The sequence below is a fragment of the Oratosquilla oratoria genome, chromosome 23 (assembly GCF_046742065.1).
Source record: "Oratosquilla oratoria isolate Oo_2021 chromosome 23, ASM4674206v1, whole genome shotgun sequence".
NCBI classification, from domain to species: domain Eukaryota; kingdom Metazoa; phylum Arthropoda; class Malacostraca; order Stomatopoda; family Squillidae; genus Oratosquilla; species Oratosquilla oratoria.
The window spans coordinates 4,358,303-4,382,340 of record NC_134799.1 but is presented as its reverse complement, the minus strand read 5'-3'; the positions used below and the strand labels follow the sequence as shown (position 1 = coordinate 4,382,340).

At 41.8% G+C, this 24,038-nt stretch overlaps 1 protein-coding gene across 7 annotated transcripts in view; it reads left to right on the top strand.

The window, feature by feature from the left end:
- Nucleotides 1–24,038, top strand: part of LOC143037892 (uncharacterized) — a 233,689-nt gene that overhangs the window by 93,687 nt on the left and 115,964 nt on the right. The window contains exon 1 of one of the 7 annotated variants that reach the window (XM_076206528.1): nucleotides 3,457–3,504. The exons of the other annotated variants lie outside the window; for them this stretch is intronic. Coding sequence (XP_076062643.1) covers nucleotides 3,465–3,504 — 40 coding nt within the window. The 5' untranslated portion in view covers nucleotides 3,457–3,464. Of the gene's footprint in view, nucleotides 1–3,456; nucleotides 3,505–24,038 lie in introns of those variants that run through there. 7 annotated transcript variants of the gene reach the window in all.

Sequence of the window (24,038 nt, the reverse complement as noted above, 5' to 3'; positions counted from 1 at the left end):
TCGTCTTGTGCTTTGTTGAGTTAATTATTACTTTTGTTATGATTTGTATTCATCTTTGAATTTCTCTCTCTCTCTCTCTCTCTCTCTCTCTCTCTCTCTCTCTCTCTTTTATTTGTCATCGTAGGTGAATAAAATCATCTGGAGGCAGCTGGAAAACATACGAAATTTATATAAAAAAAGAAATTACCTAAAGGGTTGACATAAATATCTGCTTGCTACTAGGTCGACGTTTATGAAACTGTTTACATAATATGTGTTAATTCATTTATTAATCATACATTTATTTATTTATGGTTAATAGTTTTTTTGGGTGATATGAAGATCATTCGATTTGAACTGAAGGAAACACAAAAGAAGACAGTATACGACCGTTAAAAAGAGAGAGAGAGAAAGAGAAAGAGAGAAAGAGAAAGAGAGAGAATCATCCAGCTTCATCCAGAAATTAACAGACTGAGTCTGTTGACCGAAAGGGTTGAGATAACCTCATTGGGAATCGAATCCAGGACCTCAGGAAAGTTGGAAAGGCTAGAAATGAATCGTCTGATATTCCCTAACTGGCAACTCGCGTAGATTTTTCTGTGCAGTGATGCTTGCTTTTTTGTGTGCGGGGGGAGGGGAAGGGGGAGAGAGGATTAATTATCTGATTGCAAACACGGGAATTCTGTCTTAATTGTCTGTAATGGTACCATGTATAACACTTTGGCAATCCATTCCACAGGTTAGATTGTCCGTTTTTGAGAAACCTACGTGTACATGCATGCATACATACGTACATACATTCATACGTACATGCATGCATGCATACATACATACGTACATACATTCATACATACAGATGTACATACATACATGCATACATACATACATGCATACATGTATTACCCATAGATTGGGACATACGAGAGCTCTTAAACTCTCATCCGGGAGGGTAATAGATGTCGATCACGAGTCTAACACGTGATCCAAGACCATGGTACGTCACGTATATATGTACATTATACCTACATACGTATATACATACATACATACATACATACTTACATACGTACGTACTAGTGCGTACGTACATGTATAAATGGATGCTTGCTAATGTGAATACATCAACACTTCTGTATATGAATTTGTGCATATACGAATGAGTGAATATATGCATATAAGGATACTCATATATGCGTAAATGCATACATGCGTACACGCATATACATGCATACGCACGTCTGAAAGGACAAATTATTTCTCAGAATTTTGTTTTTCATCCAATTTTGTCTTTCCCAATCATTGATTATTGTAAATTCCCTCAAACATATTCCATCATTCTATCTCAACCTTCAACCATAAGCAATTGTCCCATCAAGTCACTATCACTTGTCACGTGCTAGCATAGGTTCGAGTCCTTGGCTGTACCACGTTTCAATTTCTGCATGTTGGCCTCTTCGAGTCTCTCGATGTTGAGGGCTTAGAATTAAAGTGAATTGTGGTTGATAAAGTATAAACAATTGTCCTATACAAACTTGCTAAAAATAATAATAAAAAAAAAGACTTTAGTTATTAGCCGGAGAATTAAATGGGTGTTTCACTACAAGTCGATGAAAATGGGAATGGCTGTGTATATACATCCAATTAGCACATCAGGCAGTGAATAGTTGCTTGTCTGTCTGTCTCACCAGGTGTTTATCTGTTAATCTGTCTTATTGATTACTACTACTACTATTACTACTACTACTACTACTGCTACTATTATTACTACTACTACTATTACTACTAATACTATTACTACAACTATTACTACCGCCTTCGTCTTCCCTTGTGTATTTCCTCTCCGTCTCTCTCTCTCTCTCTCTCTCTCTCTCTCTCTCTCTCTCTCTCTCTCTCCTTCCTCTGTACTTCTGTCTCGGCTTGGCTTCCACATAAATCTCTTCCTCCTCCTTTTCCCCTCCTCCTCCTCTTCTCATTTCCCCATTCCTTCTCTTCATCATCAACCCCTCCTCCTCCTCCTCCTCCTCCTCCTCCTCCTCCTCTTCTCCTCAATTCCTTCTCATCTCTTCACCATCACCTCCTCTTTCCACCTCCTTTCTCCTCCTCCTCCTCCCCCTCCTCTGGACCTCCTCGATTCCTCCTCCCTTCTCCTCCTCCTTCTCTTCCTCCTCCTCTCTCCTCCTCTGGTCCTGTTCGATTCCCCTCAGCCGTTTCCCATGATATATATCGTTCGTCCTTTTCTCGTCTCTTCTCTTCTCTTCTCTGTTTGTCATCATCTCCTCCCCCTTCCTCTTCCTCCTCTCTTTCTTCTTCCATGTGCGCTCTTTCTCTTTCTTAGTCTCTCTTTATCTTTCTCCCTGTCTCTCTCTCTCTTCTCTTTCTTTCTCTCTCTTCTCTTTCTTTCTCTCTTCTCTTTCTTTCTCTCTTCTCTTTCTCTCTCTCTCTCTATCTCTTCTTTCTCCCTTCTCTCTCCCTCCCTTCCCCTCTCTTTCTCCCTTCTCTCTCCTTCCCTTCCCCCTCTCCCTCCCTCCCTCCCTCTCTCCCTTCTTCCCCCTCTTTCCCTCCCCCTCTCTCCCTCTCTCTCTCTCAGCCCCTCCTCCCCGTCTCCTCCTTTCTCCTTCATTATCATCGCCATTCTGCCTCTCCCCCACCTTTCTTCCTCCTCGCGTCCCCCTTTCTCTTCTTTTCTCTCTTCCCTCCTCTCTTCTGCTCCGTCGTCAGTTTCTTTGCTCTATCTCTCTCATCTCCTCTTTCTTTATTCTTCCTCTTTCGCCCTTTCTTCTCTCCCCCTCCTTCTCTTCCTCCTCCTCCTCCTCCCCCTCCTCCTCCTCCTCCTCCTCCTCCTCCTCTTCAGACGACGACGACGATTTGTTCCCCTTGCACGCCTCTTTTCTATTTTCTCTTTTCCATTTACTCTCTTTTACCCTGCTCTCTTCTCCTCTCTCTGACTTATTAATACCCTTATTCCTTATCCCCTATTTCCCTCGTTATCTCTCTCTCTCTCTCTTTCTCTCTTTCTCTCTTTCCTGGTCCCCCTCTCTAATCTCTCACACACTATTCCACCCCCTCTCTGTCTCCTCCACTCTCTCTCTCTTTCTCTTCCCCTTATCTCTCGTAGTTTTCATTTTCTCGTTAGTTTTGCAATTTCTCTCATTTCGTCCTTGTACTCCTCCCTCTCCCCTTTCCTCTCCCCTCTCATCTCCCCTCTCTTCCTCTCCCCTCTCCTCTCCCCTCTCATCTCCCCTCTCTTCCTCTCCCCTCTCCTCTCCCCTCCCCTCTCCTCTCCCCTCTCCTCTCCTCTCCTCTCCCCTCCCCTCACTCCCCATCCTCACACGGTCACCTATACTCCCCCCTTTTCTCCCCTCCCCTCCCCTCTACTCCCTCCCTTCCACCCCCGCTCCCACCTCCTCCTCCACCAACTCCTCCTCCAAGTTGGAAGGCCAGAGCTGCTCCTTGACAGTCTTCTTTAGTGCTCGATTTCAAGCAGCATGGCCGACACCTCACCCTCGAGCTTCTACAGACTCTCAGGTAGGACAGTTGACACTTGGAGGTCCTGGGCTGGACTGGAGGACGAGGACGTCGAGGAGGAGAAGGACTAGGGGGTCCCGAGGACCAGCTGGGGATCCGGGCAAGGAGGTGGTGGAGGAGGAGGAGGAGGAGTTTTGAAGCCGAGAGTCCTTAAAGGAGTGTGTATGTATGTGTGTGTGTGTGTACCTCGAAGTAGCGTGTAGGTGGTCCTTGAATGAATGCCTCAAGGGGCAGGTCCGGAGTTGAGGACCACTGAGGGGGATGAGTTACTCGTATCTAGAGGATGGAGGCCAACTATCGAAAAGATTTTTTCTATTGTACTTCCGTTACGTGCTGGAACGGTGACGTAGCTAGCTTCTGGAGAGTTTGGAAGTTCCATGCCCTTTCCAGTCCCCTTTGCCCCCCCCCCTCTCCCTTCCCCCTTCCCCTCTCTCCCTCTTTGAAATTCAGATAATTCAATATCTCCTTTTGGTATCTGCCTTTGTGGATTAACAATCCAATAGACCTTTCGTGCCTTTGTGCGACCTGAAGAACACATAAGACCAATTACTTCGTGTTCTTCCTCGTCTTCCTCCTGCTCCTCCTGAAGAACACTCATGCCCCTTCCTCCGCTTGGTTCCTCTGCTGGGGAGACCTCCTTTTCACGAAGTACAGGAGGAGGAGTTCGAGAGAGAGAGAGCTCTTGGTGTTGCTGAAGACTGCACAGTGCAGACGCGGCGGCGGTCACGTGGTGGCGGGAATGGAAAAGTGCCATGTTCAGTGAAAAATGCAGATTACTGTCATTGACCCCCGCCGATAATATTTTTAATTTTATTTTTGTTTCATTTGTTTTATTTTTGTTTTATTTTTTCGTTTATTTTATCTTGTTTTATTTTTGATTTGTTTTATTTTATTTATTTATTTTAAGATAACTGACGATAAATCATATCTCTTTAGTGTTGCACAGAAATGAGATCAGGGTGGGGAGATGGGGAAGGGGGGTGCAAAACAAGAAATGTAGGAATTTCGATCATATCCTAGTCTCACGAATCTAGCACCAGCAGCAGAAGTGAGAATCTCACGCCAGGAGGCGCTGAGCTACGACCGAAACCGTCATTCACCTTTGCCCCCGTCTGTGGTGATCATAGTGAAGATGTGTGTGTGTTATTCGAGTTTCGTAGAGCCCGTATTCTTGTACGAATCGTCACCCTGTAAATGGATAGCTTGGGCAAGTGTCATCAACATTGATCACAATGTTAATGTATGCGTGTGTGTATATATATATATATATATATATATATATATACATATATACATATACCAAAGGCTTTTTCCCCCTTACACGGGGGGTAGCCAAAAAGAAAAAGGCATAGAAATCACTCTCTCTCTCTCTCTCTCTCTCTCTCTATATATATATATATATATATATATATATATATATAGAGAGAGAGAGAGAGAGAGAGAGAGAGAATGTTGAAAAAAAGACACGGGTCTAGTTCCCATTTTATTCCTGACTGATTTTGCTCTAAGCTTAGAGCGAAACCGGCCTCTTTTTCCACCTCTCTCTCTCTCTCTCTCTCTCTCTCTCTCTCTCTCTCTCTCTCTCTCTCTCTCTCTCTCTCTCTCTCTCTCTCTCTCTCTCTCTCTCTCCATACACATATTTTCGCAACAGGGTAGGTATATGTCGTTTCCTCAATCTTCATCATCACGTCGTACTTCTTTAATTTTATTCTGGCGAGGACTTTGTTCATTAATAATCAAGAGCTACCAGTTCTTAGATTTTCTTCGCTTTCATTTCCTTTTTGTTTTATTTAATTTTATTTTGTAATTTTCCTTTTTGCGTTAGATTCATGTTGCATCAACTTTTATTTATTTTTTTCTTGTCATTTCTTTGGATTGTAAGATTGAAGAGGAGACAGGTGATCTTAACAAAGAGATCCTTCAATATTAGTGGATCGTTGCCGGTTGTCATGGGGTCTCAGCCCCTGGTAATATCGTTAGGGGGGTGGATGCTTTCCATAAAAATATAAATAAATAAATGAAAATAAAAAATAAATAAACAAAATAAAGATAGCGAAAGTAACGAGAGAGATCGATATTGTAATCTACAGTATATGTCTTAATAATAATAATGCCTCCTTTCAGTATCACTAACCAATAGAGATATTAAAAGTGTGAAGGGAGATTTTGAAATTACGTATGACAAGCAGACATCAAATGAGCATTCACTACTTCAATCCCCCTAGCTAAAAGAGAGAGAGAAAATCTGGTCCCATGTATTTAATCGACTTTTGAACTTGCCCGAGTTTGATTTTGGAGTCTGCTAGTTAGTCACTTGTGCTAGCTAGCTAGCAGTCTAAGAACATACGTCAAAGGTCGCGACCAACACCCTCCTGGTACGCAGCTCAATCATGTGTTATTATCCCACTCGAAGAAGTTGCCATGTCGACAGAGCATGGTCATGTTACCTTGCTGACTGGCTCTACATCGTGTCCTTTAGTAGCAATACTCAAAATTACTACTGTATTCTAAAGTAACAGTGTAACTTTTTTTTCCAAAGTAACTGTGTAACTTTTTTTCTCTGCATTTAATTGTAATTGGATAGGAAAGTGGTAACAGTAGTGTTAGTTCATCTTCTATTGCCAAGCTGCCCTGTTTTCTTAACTGTAGCTTAGTATAGTAAACACAAACAGCCTCGTTAGGGTCAGTAGACCTGCTGTTGTTTGTTCTTCCTTTGTGTTCCTTTTGTGTTCTTTAGTCAGTGACATACTAGCTCAAAGTTGTTCAAAACCACAACCAGACGGTTTGGTGTGGTTTGGGGACAAACTACCCAAACCACAGGAAGGGAATGGAATTAGACCAGTGAATCTCAATTTTTTTTCACTCCATTCGTTCCCCCTTTTCATAAATTCTCGACATTCGTGTGTGGCTACCTTTCATTTATCTCCCAAATCCCACGCCGCCGCCAAAAAGGGTTTGAAAATAAATATAAATTGTTGATGGAGAGAAACCCTTTGTTTTATTGTAAAGTTGACAATCGTAATGAACTTCTGTCAGGACAGAGCGATTTATTTTATAAATATATATATATACATGTGTGTGTGTATGTATATATATATATATATATATATATATATATATATATATTCAAAATTTCCATATAATAGAAATGCATAATTTGTAACAGCAGTCCATAACCCCTTACGTTCTTGTCACGGCTCCCATGGAAGCCCCAATGCCCCTCAGGTTGATACACATTGGCTTAGTCCAACCCCGCGATAAACCAGTTTGGTTAAAGATAAACCAATTCGTTCATTTGATCGGTGGTCCGAAGCTGTCAGGTGGCTGACATTGCGAACTACCTGATAGCTGTGTCCGAGGAAATGTATTTTTGTAACAAATATTCTGCACAGTCAGTTTCAGAAGAAAATACCTTTGGCCGGAAATATTGTGTAGATAAAAGAAATGTCCTAAATATTCAATAAGATAAAATGGTATATGCATTGTGGGTTTTTGTACTTTGGCTTGGTATTTGTGTTGGCGATTGTACATGGCTCTTGACTGGAAGATAGTGACGCTATCCACAAAGAGAGAGAGGGGGAGGGAGGTAGGGAGGGAGAGAGGGAGGACTTGCTTGTATGCCCCGTTTGTTGACGTCAGAAGAGCCGAGAGACTGAGCACACCACTTTAACTCTCAATTCGTTGCTCTGACAACTCCCCAATGATGATGATGATGTCCCCCTTCGGTAGATAATTACACGATTTGATTGTGTTGACGAAAGCGAGAGACTTTGTTGATGAAAGCAAGACGTGGGACCAAATGGAATCTGAACCGACGAGGACAGCATTCCATAAGGGATGTTGTTATTGCGTCGACCTGACTAACACTGCGATGGTGATGGTCGTCGTCTTTGAAGATTTTTATTCTGGGTGGTACCAAGCGGTTTTATTCAGCGTGAGGACCGTTACCATGGGGAGGGAATTAATAAAAAAAAATATTCTTTTACTGATAATGTGAAATAAATAGGTAAATTCATGAATAAACATAACAGACACTGAACTGAAATTTGTTGAATGCTGCGCGCCAACTGAGATACTAATGCAGTCGTTCTCAACCCATTGTCTTATGGACTTCTGTTCTCACGTCTCCTAGACACCACATCAACAATTAAATCACTGTGCATCATCCACTAAATGACACTAGATTTGGGGTTAGTGGGCCCAATTGGGCTTCATCAAGTGGTGCATGGGCCACATTGAGTACCAGTGGCCAGGTCCATGTGCGTTGGCCCAGCAGATAATTCAACCAGTAATAGGTCACTCACTGTTCATTAGCGTCGTCCCTTATCTCTTTTTCAAACGTGATTTTTGTCGTTATATTCATTACAGTCGGTAATGTATTGGATAGTAAATTTCATGGTACAGGATAGTTAGAACTGGATAACATAGATCTTTGTTCTTAGACATACCTTGTTTGGTGGACAAGGCCACCCCCTTATAAGGGAAAGGGAATTTTTTTGTGTTTGTGTGTATGTATATATTTGTGTGTGTGTGTGTATGTATGTATATAGTTGTGTGTGTGTGTGTGTATGTATATAGTTGTGTGTGTGTGTGTGTGTATGTATATAGTTGTGTGTGTGGTGTGTGTGTATGTATATAGTTGTGTGTGTGTGTATAATTGTGTGTGTGTGTGGTATACTGCAATTGTCGTAAATTACGATTATGTAGTCACAGCACGTATGACTATTTACATCATCCTTGAAAAAATAATTGATTCTCAGCGTACATTCGTTGAACAGCGTTTGCGGAAATTTGCTTATAATTCAATATTATTTTAAGAATGTGCTCGTTCTAATCATTTTCGCCAGTTGGTGTGTTGGATGTTCACAGTGGCTGCCAGATTAGTGGTTTTCCTGTTAGATCTGGATGTTTCTGTGAAAAGGGGAAGGGAGGACGAGAGAGAGAGAGAGAGAACCACAGGTACAAAAGCCCGACCCTCTCTCTATCCCTCTGGCTACCCAACAGGAGCACGCCAAGGAAGCTAAACGAAAGATCCTCTCATGGGGCGAGCGCCTCAGCCTCGGGAGGCAGCCCTTACAAGTGGATGTCCCATTGAAGCACAAGAACAGTGCCTACTGTCGACTCAACGCCTCTCTCTCCCTTCCTCCTCTCTTCTCTCCCCTCCTCCCCTCCTCCTTCCAGTCCTGAAGGCCTCTTCTTTATCCTGAAGGCCTCTTAGCCGTCCTTGAGTCCTTCTGAAGCCTCCTGAAAGGTTCTCATTCTGGCGGCTCACGCCACATTGCAGTTGGGGGCCCTCCTGGCATGGGGACGGGGTGTCGGTAGTGTGTATTAGGGTTGGTTGGTGCATACATGCGTACTTGCTTAGCATGTTGATCATCATATATACATATATTATACATGCATTGAAACTAAATTCATGTATGTATATGTATGTGTGTATATATATATATATGTATATGTATATATATATATATTATATATATATATGTATGTATGTATATATAAGGGGAGCAGGTTTTCACTGATACAAGTAATATTAAAAATGACATCATTCTTGTAGCTATTCAGTTTCTTCTAAGTATTTTCCAATTTTCTAATTAATGGTTTTACTTCGATTGGGTGAGCGTAAACAAGGTCTCCATAAAGAAACAAAACTATCAGAAAATTCGAAAATACTAAACTAAATAAAAATAAATTGAATAACTACAAGAATGCTGTCGTTTTAATAATATATATATATATATATATATAAAATATGGATTACTCGTAGCTGATAAGATGAAAATACCTAAAGTGAGCGTTCATTTATCTAATTATTTATTTATTTATTCGTTTGTTTGTGACAGTAAAAGCTTAAAATGAGTTACTGTCTTGAAAGGTTTAAACTATATATATATTTTTTATCTTCGCTATGGTATCAGTCACTCTCCCCTCTCCGCCTTCCCCTTTCCGCCTTCCCCTCTCCGCCTTCCCCTCTCCCCTTCATCCTTCTCTTCTCTTCTCCTTACTCCTCCTACCCTTCACCCCTCTCCCCTCTTCCCCTACCCCTCTCCCTCTCCCTCTCTTCTCACTCCTACCCTTCACTCCTCTCCCCTCCTCCCCTCTCCCCCTCTCCCATATTCCCTACCTCTCTCCCTCTCCCTCTGTCTTCCCCCTACTCTCTCCCCTCCTCTCTCCTCCTCTCTCCTCCTCTCTCCTCCTCCCATTCTCTTTCCATCATCTACAACTTTTCTCCTCTCCTTTCCCCTCGTCCTCCCCTCTAACTCCTTCCCCCCCTCCCCTGTCATCCCCTCCTTTCTCCTCCTCCCCCTCTCTTCCCCTCCTCTCTCTCATCCTTCCATTCTCTACCCTTTTCTCCTCTCCTCCCCCTCCCCTTCCCCTTCCCCTCCGCCCTCCATCTTCCCCTCGCCCTCTCCTCTAACTCTTTCCCCCCCTCCCCCCGCCCCCGGGGGCCAAATAAAAACTCCTCAAGGCTTATCACGTCTGAGATGTTAAGAGAAGTTGGACGGGAGAACGTGAGAGACACAGAATCTCTCTCTCTCTCTCTCTCTCTCTCTCTCTCTCTCTCTCTCTCTAAGATCCCATCGGGCATCGTATCAACGTCAACTCAAGTCGAGGATGATATGAGAGATTGACTAGTAAATGTCTCGAGAGAAGAAGAGTTAACGAATGCTGTCCCCTCAGGTGGGATTCGAAACGCCTGGCGGTTCCTGAAATAAATTACTCTTAAAGAAAATAAGAAAATAAAAGAAAAATCTTATCTATGACTGGCCACCACCTTTGCCTTGGGTGCTAGGTGGCTGTTGGATCCGAGCACAGGGCGATGCGAACAAAAATGGAGAAGACTGCAAGAGACCATAAGGCCCACACTAGGCAGTTCCATGTCCCTTACCACCTGTCATCCCCATCTATAAAATTATCTAATCTTTTAAAACAACCGATAGTTTCAGTGTTCACTAACTACGTGGTTACTAAGTCTATTCCATTCGTTAACCACTGAGTTGGTAAACCAATTCTTGCCTATTTCCTTCTTAAACCTGAATTTGTCCAATTTAAATCCATCACTACGAGTCCTGTCCTGCTGTCTTAATATGATGACCTTGCCTGCATCACCCTTGTTAAAGCCCTTGACCCATTTGAATACCTCTATTAGATCACACCGCACTTTGCGTCTTCCCAGAGAGTAAGTTGGAGTGCTTGAGCCTGTCTTTGTATGGTGAGGACGAAACCAATGGGCTACAGCGTGACTTGTGAAGAAGAGGGGGTTGTCATTGTTGGAAGGATAAGATATGAAACAAAGAAAGGAAAAAAGAATTGATTATTCTTTGTCTTCAAGCTTTAAGAACTACACACACACACACACACACACACACACACACACATACACACACAGAGCTCGACAGTGCGTTGGTACCGTTCGCGACCGCTAATTCAGCGATCCTGGTTCGAGTCTCACCCAGGACTGAAAAAATAAGCATTACTGACACTGCGAGCCGGTACTCCAGCTCTGGTGGACAAGGAGTGTGTGTGTGTGTGTGTGTGTGTGTGTGTGTAAGATCACAGTATTACCCATAGATCGGGCCACGTATGAGCTCTGAGCTCTCATTCGGGAGGGTAATAACTGTCGATCATGAGTCCGACACGTGATTCAAGACAACGGAGAATGACACAAACTATTCTATACCATTTATGCGCTTGAATGTGTGCATGTTTTTGTATATGAACGTTTTAACCACACACACACCCCTCCCTCCCTCCCCGCATGTGTAATAACAATAACATAAATAACAGCTGACGCGTTGTTTATGTCACTGAACGCGCATGCGCAGACTTGCGCGGATTCGAAACTCACGTTTCGCAGTGACTTCGAAACTTTGTTGACGTTTCGAAGCTTCCCTGGGTTCCAGAATGGGGGACTTTCACTTTTGAAGGCGTTATCATACTGGGCTGTTTTTCCTTCAACCTCCGATTTGTCGGAGGTAACGCCCACCTCCAGGGCTTTTTGATTTGCTGAAGGAAAATTGTTTTTCTCCAGTATATCTGCTCCAAAAGTCGGAGGTAAAATAGCCCAGTGTGATAACGCCTTGGACCGAGGTTTCACGTCGTCATTTCGCTAGACGTTAAGAATGATGATGTAACGAAGAACGATGTCTGTGCGTCGTCTTGGTGTCGACGTCGAAATCTTCTTCCAAGGTTCAAGTTTTTTTTTGTTGTTTTTTTTTGTCTGCTTGAGGTTTTCCTTCGTCAAATAGTTTAGAATAGTTACTTCCTAATTAGCTTGTTTCAGTGATTTATTATCTCATTTTAGTGCCAATGTGTGTGTGTGTGTGCATGTGTCTGAGTGTGTGTATGTGTCTGAGTGTGTGTGTGTGTGCATGTATCTGAGTGTGTGTGTATGTATGTGTCTGAGTGTGTGTGTGTATGTGTCTGAGTGTGTGTGTATGTGTCTGAGTGTGTGTGTATGTGCGTCTGCGTCTGAGTTTGTGTGTATGTGTCTGAGTGTGTGTGTGTGTGTGTGTGTGTGTGTGTATGTATGTATGTGTCTGAGTGTGTGTGTGTGTGTGTGTCTGTCTGAGTGGTGTGTGTGTGTTTGTATTTACCTAGTTGTATTTTACGGAAAGGGGAGCTATGCTCGTAATGTCCCGTCTTCATATCTCGTGTGTGTGTATGTGTGAGTGTGTGTATGTGTATGTATGTATATGTGTGCGTGTGTGTGAGTGTGTATGTCTGAGTGGTGTGTGTGTATGTATGTACTGTATGTGTCTGAGTGTGTGTATGTTTGTGTGTGCTGAGTATCAGGTGCGTTCAAATCACATAATCCGAATGTGACAACCTTGGTTGTGGCTAGGCGTCTCCTGGGGTGTGACAATTACAGTAAGTTACCTACGGGCGACTAATACATGTGTTAGTATTTACCTACCTTCCCTGCTAACGGATTAAGTAGATGGGGTTAGTGGGTAGCTAGCTATTACCACGGCGATAACTAGAATGAAATGTAAAATGTACGGAGATAACCACTGTGGCTGTAAAAGGTGGGGTATGACCCCAGTGTTTTTTTCACGGAGGTGAATAAAATCACCTGGCGGCAGCCAGAACAAAAATATGTGCCACGTGGTGTAATGGTTGCAAGGTAGCCTACGTAAGTATTTGATATATATATATATATATATATATATATATATATATTATATGTGTGTATGTATGCAAAGTAGACCACTTGGAAAAAACTAACGAAGCAGAGCGCTTTCGTATATTACATCCAGTGCAAAAAGTATTTTTTGCACAGGATATAATATACGCAAGCGCTCTGTTTCGTTAGCTTATTCTTCCAAGTGGTCTACTTTGTAAAAGTGAACGCACGTACCCGTGTTCTTATTAGCATATATGTATATATATACATATATATATATATATATATATATATATATATATATATATATGAAAAAGGTGGAAAAAGAAAGTCACGGGTCTCGTTCCGAGTTTATTCCTGACCGGTTTCGCTTGTAGCTTCTTCAGAGGAATGTTACTCTGAGAATAAAACTTGCAGTATATATGGTTGACTCCGCGTTCCCTCTTTGTGGGGGTCCGTTGGAGTTTACAGTGTTGTTTACAATGAGTTTACAATTGTGTGAGTGCAGAAACGGTATGTGTGAGGTGTTGTTCTATAATGTGTCGTAATGTTACAATTTATAATTTCATGAGTATGATATGACTTGTGTTAAACCAATAAACCATGATGTGAAATGTAATTCAAACTAACAAACCAGAAATCGAACAGTTGTATGTGTGGGAATAGAGCGTTTGAGGTGTTCTTAAATGTGGCGAAACGTCACATTTTATGATAGCCCAGTGCCCTAAAAATGGGCTTGTTATCCAACTCCTTACGGAAGGCAAGAGACCATCAGACAACGGAGAAACCCGATAGATAAATAGAAAGGACAAACAATATTTGATTGTACCAAGCTCAGACTTTTCACGATTGTTGGGGGATGCAGTTCGTCCACTAGAACTGGAAGTTGTGAGCAAGACTGGAAAAAGGATAAAACAGCTTGTAACGCCAACATCAAGCACATCAAGTAACCTCAGCATCATCTACAAGATACCATGTGGTGGTTGTGATAAATCATATTACGGAGAGAGCTACAGAGGTCTAGAAACCAGGATCAGGGAATACAAGGCAGACCTTCGATACCACCGACTATCTAACGCGATGGTGAATCATATGGAACAAGGTCACCTACCCGACTGGCAACAAGCAGAAGTAATACGAAAAGGACTGAGAAAAGGACAGAGGAAAGTTATGGAAGCCTTGCACATAACCACCAACTCTAACATTAATCAGAAAGTGGGGAACATAAAATGGACAAAATATACAGCTAAGTATGCAGAAGTGAGAAATTGCCCCCAACACAGCACCAACGTAACATGAGGTTTCGTCCTAGTTTCATCTAATTTATTTAATTTATTCCATCTTTCCCTCTTTTGTTCAAATCACATTAATTTATATCACAATGTTTAATTTCTGTTCTGTTTATGTGAGTTTCTTTTCATAACATGGTCACACTATACTCATATTATCATAAAACGTGACATTTCGCCACATTTTTATTTAATTTATTCCATCCTTCCCCTCTTTTGTTCAAATTTAATTTGTATCACATATAAATGTTTAATAATTTCTGTTCTGTTAATGTGTGTTTCTTCTCACAACATGATCACACTATACTCATATTATCATAAAATGTGACATTTCGCCACATTTTAGGACACCTCAGACACTCTATTCCCACACATACAACTGTTCGATTTCTGGTTTGTTAGTTTGAATTACATTTCACATCATGGTTTATTGGTTTAACACAAGTCATATCATACTCATGAAATTATAAATTGTAACATTACGACACATTATAGATCAACACCTCACACATACTGTTTCTGCACTCACACAATAATTCATTGTAAACTCCAACGGACCCCCACAAAGAGGGAACGCGGAGTCAACCAACTATGTATACTGCCAGCTTTATTCTCAGAGTAACATTCCTCTGAAGAAGCTACAAGTGAAACCGGTCAGGAATAAACTCGGAACGAGACCCGTGACTCTTTTTCCAACCTTTTTCAACTTGTCACAATGTCTCAAAATACATATATATATGTATAATATATATATATATATATATATATATATATATATATATATATATACATATATATATATATATATATATATATATATATATATATATGCCTGTATGTATGCACATTCATCCCTTGTTTTAACGGATATCGGAAGCAACGGACAAAGTCTGTTGCAGCCGATTCGGTTTCTTAAAGGGGTTATCACACTGGGCTTCCACCGGCTTTAACAGATTGTAAACCTGTACTCATGTTAGACGTATGGTTGAAATGTTCTTAGAGAAGTCTAGATTCGTGTAGGGCGAAGTCATATTCTAGTTATTCAAATGGAGGTTGGAGGTAAGATGTCGGAGGAAAAATATCCCACTGTGATAACCCCTAAAGTCCCACGTGCTGTGGACGGAGTGGTGGCAGCGTTGAACGCGAGCCAATTTAAAACTAAGAATGTTGAATTTACTGTATTATAATGTATGTTTACAGTGTAGAATCGTATTTACGCTCTCAGACTGGATGGTGTGCTTGATTAAAAGTACAGTAATGTGTTATTCCTCTTTTTTTTTCGTAATGTAGTTGTTGATAGCAGCCATTAGGGACATAGTGTCGGTAACTGCGGACAATCGGAATTATCGGACCGTTGTTCCCCCCTTTTTGTCCGTTAAAACGAAGGATGTGTGTATGTATATATATATATATATATATATATATATATATATATATATATATATATATATGCTTTAAATTACCCACTGTCGGAGAAACAAAGCAAAGGAGACAGACGAACTGTATATTTCGACCACTACTGTGGTCCTCTTCAGCAGAAATATACAGTTCGTCTGTCTCCTTTGCTTTGTTTCTCCGACAGTGGGTAATTTATAACATTTTACTAAATGTGCTACTACATTTTCGTCTTGTGAAATATATATATATATATATATATATATATATATATATATATATATATATGTTGACACATTCTGACAGGATAACGTAATTGTGAGTAGGAAACACAAGTCTTAGTCTGGGTTTATGCCAGACTAGTTTCGTAAGTATGCTTTTTTCAAAGAAAAAGAGCATACCTGCGAAATTAGTCAGGAATGAATGCAGACTAAGACTCCTGTGTTTCCTACTTCCACACATATATATATATATATATATATATAATATATATATATATATTATATATATATATATAATATAATAATATATATATATATATATAATATATATATATATATTGGGATTGTTCGGCTTGTCATGCTGCTGGTGAGCTTTTATTGTTCCTTCTGGTTCTTTCTGTTCATTTATCTGTTTGTTTCTTTCTTTCTTTAATCTTCGAGTTGATCTGGGCCGCCCGAGGCACGAGCAACCTCTCAACTGGCTGAGCAAAGATGTGCCCCATATCACGTCCGAACTCGTGCACTCTGTCACGTCCTCACGCGTCACGTGGCGTGGCGTGGCGTCACGTCGAATAGTGACGTGTTAAGACTGTGTTATAATCACTACATCGATCTTGGGGAGGAGGAGGAGGAGGCGGCTGTGATTGGCCAAAAGACTAAAAGGGGGCGTGGCTTGTTATGCCTCAGGTCGAACTCTGTGGGTCTCGATCCGAGAAGAGGTTAGCCCCTCCCGGGTTGGAAGGTACGATGACGTCATTTGTATATTTTGGTATGGCGAGCGGCGGGCGATTTTATTCACGTGAGTGGCAAGCTATGGACCTGGACACTGTTTTAATTGATCGGGGTTACGTATAGGTACATACACACAAACACACACACACACACACACACACACACACACACACACACACACACATACAAACACTCCAGTGGCCATCTCTCGGCTAGGCAAAATCGTTCTGCATTAAACAGAACAAAATTTAACAAGTATGCCACAGTATCTATGAGTCTTTTTTTTTTTATGTCGAGTCCCTAGCCTTATGTAATGCTGTTTCCGAGCTTTCTTGGGGACCACTTCAACAATGACTAGAATCCTTAGGCATCTGCTCATTCCCACTCGTTATCATCGTAGGGCCCCAATAGTTGGATTCTGTGGCCCCTTGGGGGGCCCACGGGCCGCGGTTCGCACGTTCAGACCCGCGGCCGTGAATTCCGAACTCGCGCGGAAAAGTGGGACACAGCGAAGAACCAGCAGGTTCACCGAACTCAGTCGCCGTGTTCTTGTGATCTGGCGTTGTGGTCGATGTTGACCTTCGGCGGGGAGATCATGTGGGCTGTCATGCAGTGGGTGGCCAAAGCGAACGTCATGCAGTGAGAACATTTATAGCGAAGAAGGTTTAACCCGCAAAGAACGCAAAAATACTAAGGTTTGTATTTGTGTGTGTGTGTGTGTACACTGGGTAACGTACAAGTATATGTACACATATACGTCTACTGATATCCCTAAAGACGGGCAATTGTAATGCATATGTTGTACATAGTGTACAAGGCTCGTGCTTTTCGCAAGTCATGTACTGTATATACAGTGCATACTTATCACTATCGTTACTCTCGGTTCTTTACGATGTACGTAAGTGACATCGTAATGGTTACGAGAATCGTAAGTCCTTAAGCACATAACGAATAATATTTATATTTTGTGTCGAGTTGTTTATACCGTCGTAGGAATATAGTTACATAAGTATCAAATACATAAATGTATACACATATACAGAAACACACGCGCACGCGCAGTGGTAGAGTTCCCGGCCGCCACTATGGCAGTCCGGGTTCGAATCCCACCCAGGCCTGAAATAATTTCAGTATCGCTGCGCTGCAAGTCGTTACTCCAACTCGTGGGTGGGAAGTTGTGTGTGTGTGCGCGCGCGCGCGTGTAAGGTCACAGCATTACCCATAGATCGGTCATATATGAACTCAGCTCTCTTACGGGAGGGCAATAGCTGTCGATCACGAGTCCAATACGTGATCCAAGACAATGGTGAAGCGCACACACACACACACACACTCAGTATGAAGTGTATATCATTCACCGACTACGCGATTAGCCAAGTTGTTTCTACGTATTTCTAGATTAGATCTACTAGGCCAGAGTTTTTTTATTTTATTTATTGAAAAATACCAAGCGTTGTATTGTACAAACAGTAGGCTTTTTTTTTTAATACCAGCACTAGGCGGAAGTAGAAAAGAAGAATTTCGCCGGTTTTTATTCTATTTTGATTTCGAGTTTTCCAAACTCCCAATAAATAAAAAAGGTCCATTATACACGCATGCATGCATTCATGTGTGTGTATACTCAAGTGTGAATATGTTTTTCTTTCTTGCGTTTAGCTGAAAGCAAAGAAGAAGGTTTATGAAAGGAAAAGAAATTTATTAAAAATCTTGCTTGAGCTTCACCACCGACGGTTCGAAAGATTCGTGAATCTTGTTGATGTCGAATGAAGGAACTGAATCGGTTTCGAATCTCGTAGAAAACTGAGTGACTGAAACATATTTCCGTTTTTTAATCGAAAGGTTGACTTTATCATTTGACAAACGCCGCTCACACACACACACACACACACACACACACATACACACACACACAAACACGACTCGATGGCTCGGTTGGCAGAGTTCCCGGCTGCCACTACGGAGGTCCAGGTTCGAATCCCGCCCAGGGCTGAAATAATTTCAGTATCGCTGCGCTGCGATTCGTTACTCCAACCCTCGTGGGCGGGGTGTTTGGTGTGTGTGTGTGTGTGCGTGTATGGTCACAACAGCATTACCCATAGATCGGTCATATATGAGCTCTGAACTCTCTTCCGGGAGAGAAATAGCTGTCGATCACGAGTCCAACACGTGATCCAAGACCATGGTAAATCACACACACAAGCACTTGTACACATTCCCTGCTTAAGTTGCTTTAATTGGAACAACTCTTTAGGCCTAACCTTTTGCTCGCTGAATCGGTCTGACTGCCCAGCAGATACGACTTCGTTTAAGTAGCGGCATTTGATAAAGAAAAGAAGTAAACAACGATTTTTTATTGATTTTTTTTATTATTATAAATATTAATTTACTTATTTTATTTTCATTCTTTTTATCTTTATTCCTATTATTATTATTATTATTATTATCATTATTATTATCAATATTATTGATATTATTATTATTATTATTATTATTACTATTATTATGATCAGTCATCGCCAAACTTGTCGTTAATAGGTGCTAGTAGTAGAAATATTGCTAGTATTGATATTAGAATTTTCAATATCTTGGCTTATGAAATCTGTGAACGGAGCTGTTCTAGTGCTACATTTCTGTGCTTCGGGCATTGTCACCGTTGACCTGCATCGAACGGAAACCCAGACAGAAGACGAACCTCATTTAGGAGAGACAGCTAACGGTTCGGAAATGGCGGTGTGACATAACAATCTGACCCACTCCCATTCGTGCGTGCCTTTTTTTTTTTATTTTTTATTCCAGGTGATGTCAGGGGGTTTTGTTCACCTGAAATGAGGTCTTGATCTGATATTAAACTCCCCTTAGGTGAATAAAATTGTCTGGTGACATTTGGTATCAAGTCGACCGCGAAAGTGCATCGACGTGTTCAAGATGTGATTTTTTTTTCTATTTGTTTATTCAATCATAATTTTTTTTTTTCATTAGCTTCGTATTATTATAACGGTTTGAACAACGGTTGAAACGATTTTATAAAGGTTTTCTCAGTAAATCTTTAATATATATATATATATATATATATATATATATATATATATATATATGTGTGTGTGTGTGTGTGTATCACTTAAAATGTTGTAGCACATCTGTAAAAATAAGCACCATGAACCCACAGTCGGAATAAAAGGAAACTTAGGAGAAAATATAACTTCAATATTTCGGCGAATAGCTATAGCCTTCTTCAGGAAAATACAATTACAAGAAATGATTAAGACATAATATATATATATATATATATATATATATATATATATATATATATAAAATATGTATATATAATATATATCGGGGTGCTACTTGGCTTCAGTAGGAACGACCTCGGTTACTGTAATTCTGGGCTCCGACAGCTGGTGACCTTTGACCTGAGGTGACTTTGTGACATCGTTCTGTGTGTGTGTGTGTGTATGTGTGTGTGTGTGATGCATCAGCTTCCTCCGGGTATCGTCACTTCAATAGTGGCATCATAGCGCCAACTCACCGTCTATCCTGCGTTCGAACAGTTCCGGACCACTGGCAAGGTTGATGCCCAAAGCCCCGCAAACCACGAGAGAGGAAAAGTAAATAAATAAAAAAGAATAAACAAATAAATGAAAATAAATAGATGAAAAATTAGTTACGATCTTTTGTTTTTCAAATTTCCAAATGTCAAACCACTCCTGCGTGAGAAGCTGAATGAGGAACTAAGAGAAATGAAACCTAGAACACGAATGTTAGACACAAAATGTTCTTACGGAAGACTAGAATATTATAACCGAGGTCGTTTCAACTCAAACGAAGTAGCGAAAGCAAGTAGCATACTAGCCAAGTGTGCCGCCACGTGTGATGAAACTGAAATTGAAAAATGTCCTGATGAAACTCTTCCACTGATATAGTTTCATCTTTATGATTAGAAAACTGGTGGGTAGAAATACATAACCAACCCACAATAGTGTTGTGAAATTTTCACAATTATCTTTCTGAAATAACTCAGCGATAATCAGATGTATGTGTATTGTGTCGGAAATAAGAGAAAAAATGTTAAATTAAGAAAAAAATGGGATACTTGACTTCTTGAGCCGATTGTACATGATGGTATTTTTCTTGACGGAAATGTCGTCTAGAGCAGTCAGTTTCTCTCTCTCTCTCTCTCTCTCTCTCTCTCTCTCTCTCTCTCTCTCTCTCTCTCTCTCTCTCTCTCTCTCTCTCTCTCTCTCTCTCTCTTTTCTCTCGCTCTCTCTCCAACCAAGGATCCCTTTTAATGATAGAAAATAAAAACAAGGACACCCTTCACATAGCCGGTTGACAATGGACTTCCACAAACACAGAATAACAATTAACAATAAATATATAATTACAGAAATAATCAATACACAAAGGTAATAGAAATACGAGTCTTTTTTTACACGACGATTCATGATACATTCCCGAGTCCCTGGATGATGTACACTATCGATGGTTGACATTCCATCAGTAAGGGACCCCTGAGGGACCGCGACCCCCAGCTTGAAAACCCATGGTCCAGACAACGAAGAACAGCCAATCAGCTTTCACATTTTGTGTGTGTGTGTGTGTGTGTGTGTGTGTGTGTGTGTGTGTGTGTGAGTGAGTGAGAGAGAGAAGTGAAGCGTCAACTGGGTGAATCGGTATTGACATGGCCCTAACGGTAACTGCCCAATTTTGCACCACATTGAGAACAATGGAGTCACTCGTCCGTGTGTTTAGGTTGAACAGGTCTTTGTCACAGATTATTTCCTTTTTAGTTTGCTTAATTACTTGTTTCTTTGTTTCTGTTTGCCACAAGTAGTGCGGGAAACAATGTTAAGTAATATATACACGGTGGAACTTTTTACAGTTAACGCGTGTGTATTTCTAAACAAATGTGTTGTTTTTTGCCCCTCCTGATCAAACACACTCACACACACCTCGTGGTGCAGTGGTTAGAGTTCCCAGCCACCACTACGGCGATCCAGGTTCGAATCCCGCTCAGGGCTGAAATAATTTCAGTATTGCTGCGCTAAGAGTCGTTACTCCAACTCTCGTGGGCGGGGAGTTGGGTGTGTGTGTGTGCGTGTAAGGTCACAGCATTACCCATAAATCGGTCATACGTGAGCTCTGAGCTCTCTTCCGGGAGGAAAATAGCTGTCGATCACGAGTCCAACACGTGGTCCAGGATCATGGTGAATCACATACACACGTACACACTCATGCATGCACGCGTAAGGGCAAACATAGGCAGGCATGGCAAATGCAAACGGGACAAAAAAATGGATTTGGACAAAGCATAGAACTACATCCCCACTTAGGTTTTCTGAATCCCACAAGCAGCGGGACGCATCTTGAAGATCAAAGAACAACTTGATGTTAAAGAACAAAGTAGAACATGTTCTTCTGCACTGACAAAACATACATGTCAGCACGCACATGACCACACTCAGGACGTGTGCACATAGACTTCCTTGTGAGCACATACACACACACACGAGTGTGTGCGCAGGGGTGAGGATAAAGCTTGAGCAGACAATGTCAAAACAGGTTGTTGAATACGAAAATAACAGGCGCGGGAGAAAGAGAAGAGGAAAAAGTGTGAAAAGATTTAGAAAAAGAAATTAAACGAGCGATACGACATGATGTCGCTGAGTGCTTTCGTTAATAAATGAAGATTTGTTTTTGAGATATTCTTTCCGCGGTTTGTAAGCATACAGATACATGCCTCGATAGCGCGGTTGGTAGAGTTCCCGGCTGCCACTACGGAGGTCCTGGTTCGAATCCCGCCCATAGCTGAAAATAATTTTAGTATCGCTGTGCTGCGAGTCGTTACTACAACTCTCATGGGTGGGGAATTGGGTGTGTGTGTGTGTGTATGTGCGTGTAAGGTCACAGCATTGCCCATAGATCGGTCATATATGAGCTCTGAGCTCTCTTCCGGGAGGGAAATAGCTGTCGATTACGAGTCCAACACGTGATCCAAGACCATGGTGAATCGCACACACACACGTATGCACACCACTGTCTGCGTTCTCGGGAAAAAAAAACTCAGGTTTTCGATATTGGTCAGGCTAGCAGCGCCAGGCGATTTTATTCGGCTTTTGGATGTTCTTCGTAGTCTTCGAAGAACAGGACTCACCCCTGACCAGGTATGCTTTCCTCTTAACTGATCAGAATCGTCTGGCATCAACCCAATCATCTACAAACAAATTACAGTAAACCCTCGATATAACGGACGATATGGGGGACAGGGGTCTGTCGTTATATCCGAAGATCCGATATATCCGATGGAAATACCGGACAGGTTCGTTATATCCCGAAGTTTGTCCGCTATTAAAAATTAGTAGGATTAGAAATTACAGTAGTGTAGAATTGCGTCTGTAACCCTCACTACCAGCGTTCGTTCTTTTGTGTCCATTCCCGTGCATTTGACCTCGGGTCACTTTGTCGCAATGTGAGAAGGCTGCCTCCCTGATCTGCCCGGGGCTTTGCGAAAGGTTGGGGAAGGAAGAGTGAGGTGGAGTGTTGACACCCCCTTGTACCAGAAAAAGAATAGAAAACAAGTGAACAGTAAAGGGATTACTGCAAAAACCCAACTGTGCATAAAGTTGCTTATCCCTTGCTCTCTCTCTCTCTCTCCTCTTCCATCTCCCTTTCTCCTTCCTTCTTTCTCCTTTCCCCTGTCCTTTCTCCTTCCTTCTATTATCTCCCCTCCATTTTCCTCTCTTGCTCCTTCTTCCTCCTCCCTTCGTCTCTTTTCCCTTCCTCCGCTTTCCATCCCCTCTCCTCCCATCTCCTCTGCCTTCGTCTCCCTTTCTCTCTCCTCACATTGTTTTCAGTCTTCTCCCTTCGTTTCTTCTCTTTCGTTCTCCTCTCTTCCATTTTCCCTTGCTCTCTTCCCTCTTCTTTCGTCCTTTCATCCTTTTCTTTTTTCCTCTCCCACCCTCCTTTACCTCCTTTCGTCTCTCTCATCCATTACCTCCTCTTCTCCCCTGTCGCTTTGCCTCCTTACCTCTCTCCCCTGTCCTCTTGCTGGCACCTCCTCCTTGCCTCAACGCCAGCGAGGCCGGACCCAGAAGAGTCTCATCCCAGGTTTAAAGGCAACAAACCCTCATGACGTCACGTGGCGCGGCTGAATATTTTATCGTGTATGTCAGGTGCCCGGGCAAGTTGACGGACACTCCTTTCAACCAGCCCGTCTTTCTGTCCGTCTCCGCCCGGTCTTGTCTCTCTCTGTCTGTCTGTCTGTCTCTTATAACCCTGGAGAAACAGTTTGCAAAGACATGGCCTCGGGTTTCGTACCGTAAGGCAGGGCACTTGGACGCTCATGTACGTAGAAAGGGACGCAAAGGTTTACGTGCATGTGCGTGCACACAGGATGTCAGGTACGCCCTCTAGCGTGTATGTATGACGTGCAAGGCTTGCATATATGAATAAAGACGTGAACACACTTCCTCAATCTTTAACAAAAGGAATTGAAGCACGCGCCCATTTGTATTTCTATTTATAACATGCACCTCGTGTGTGTGTGTGTGTGTGTGTGCATATGTAGTAAAAACACTAGAAATATGTGTCCACAAATGCGCGAGTAACCACCTGGAAAGGTAAACTAACGCAGCAGAGCGCTTTCGTATATTTACATTTTCAGTGCTAATTGGGTTTTTGGAGTAATCCCTTTACTATTCGTTTGTTTCCTTTTTTGTACTAGCACTGAAGATGTAAATATACGAAAGCGCTCTGCTTCGTTAGTTT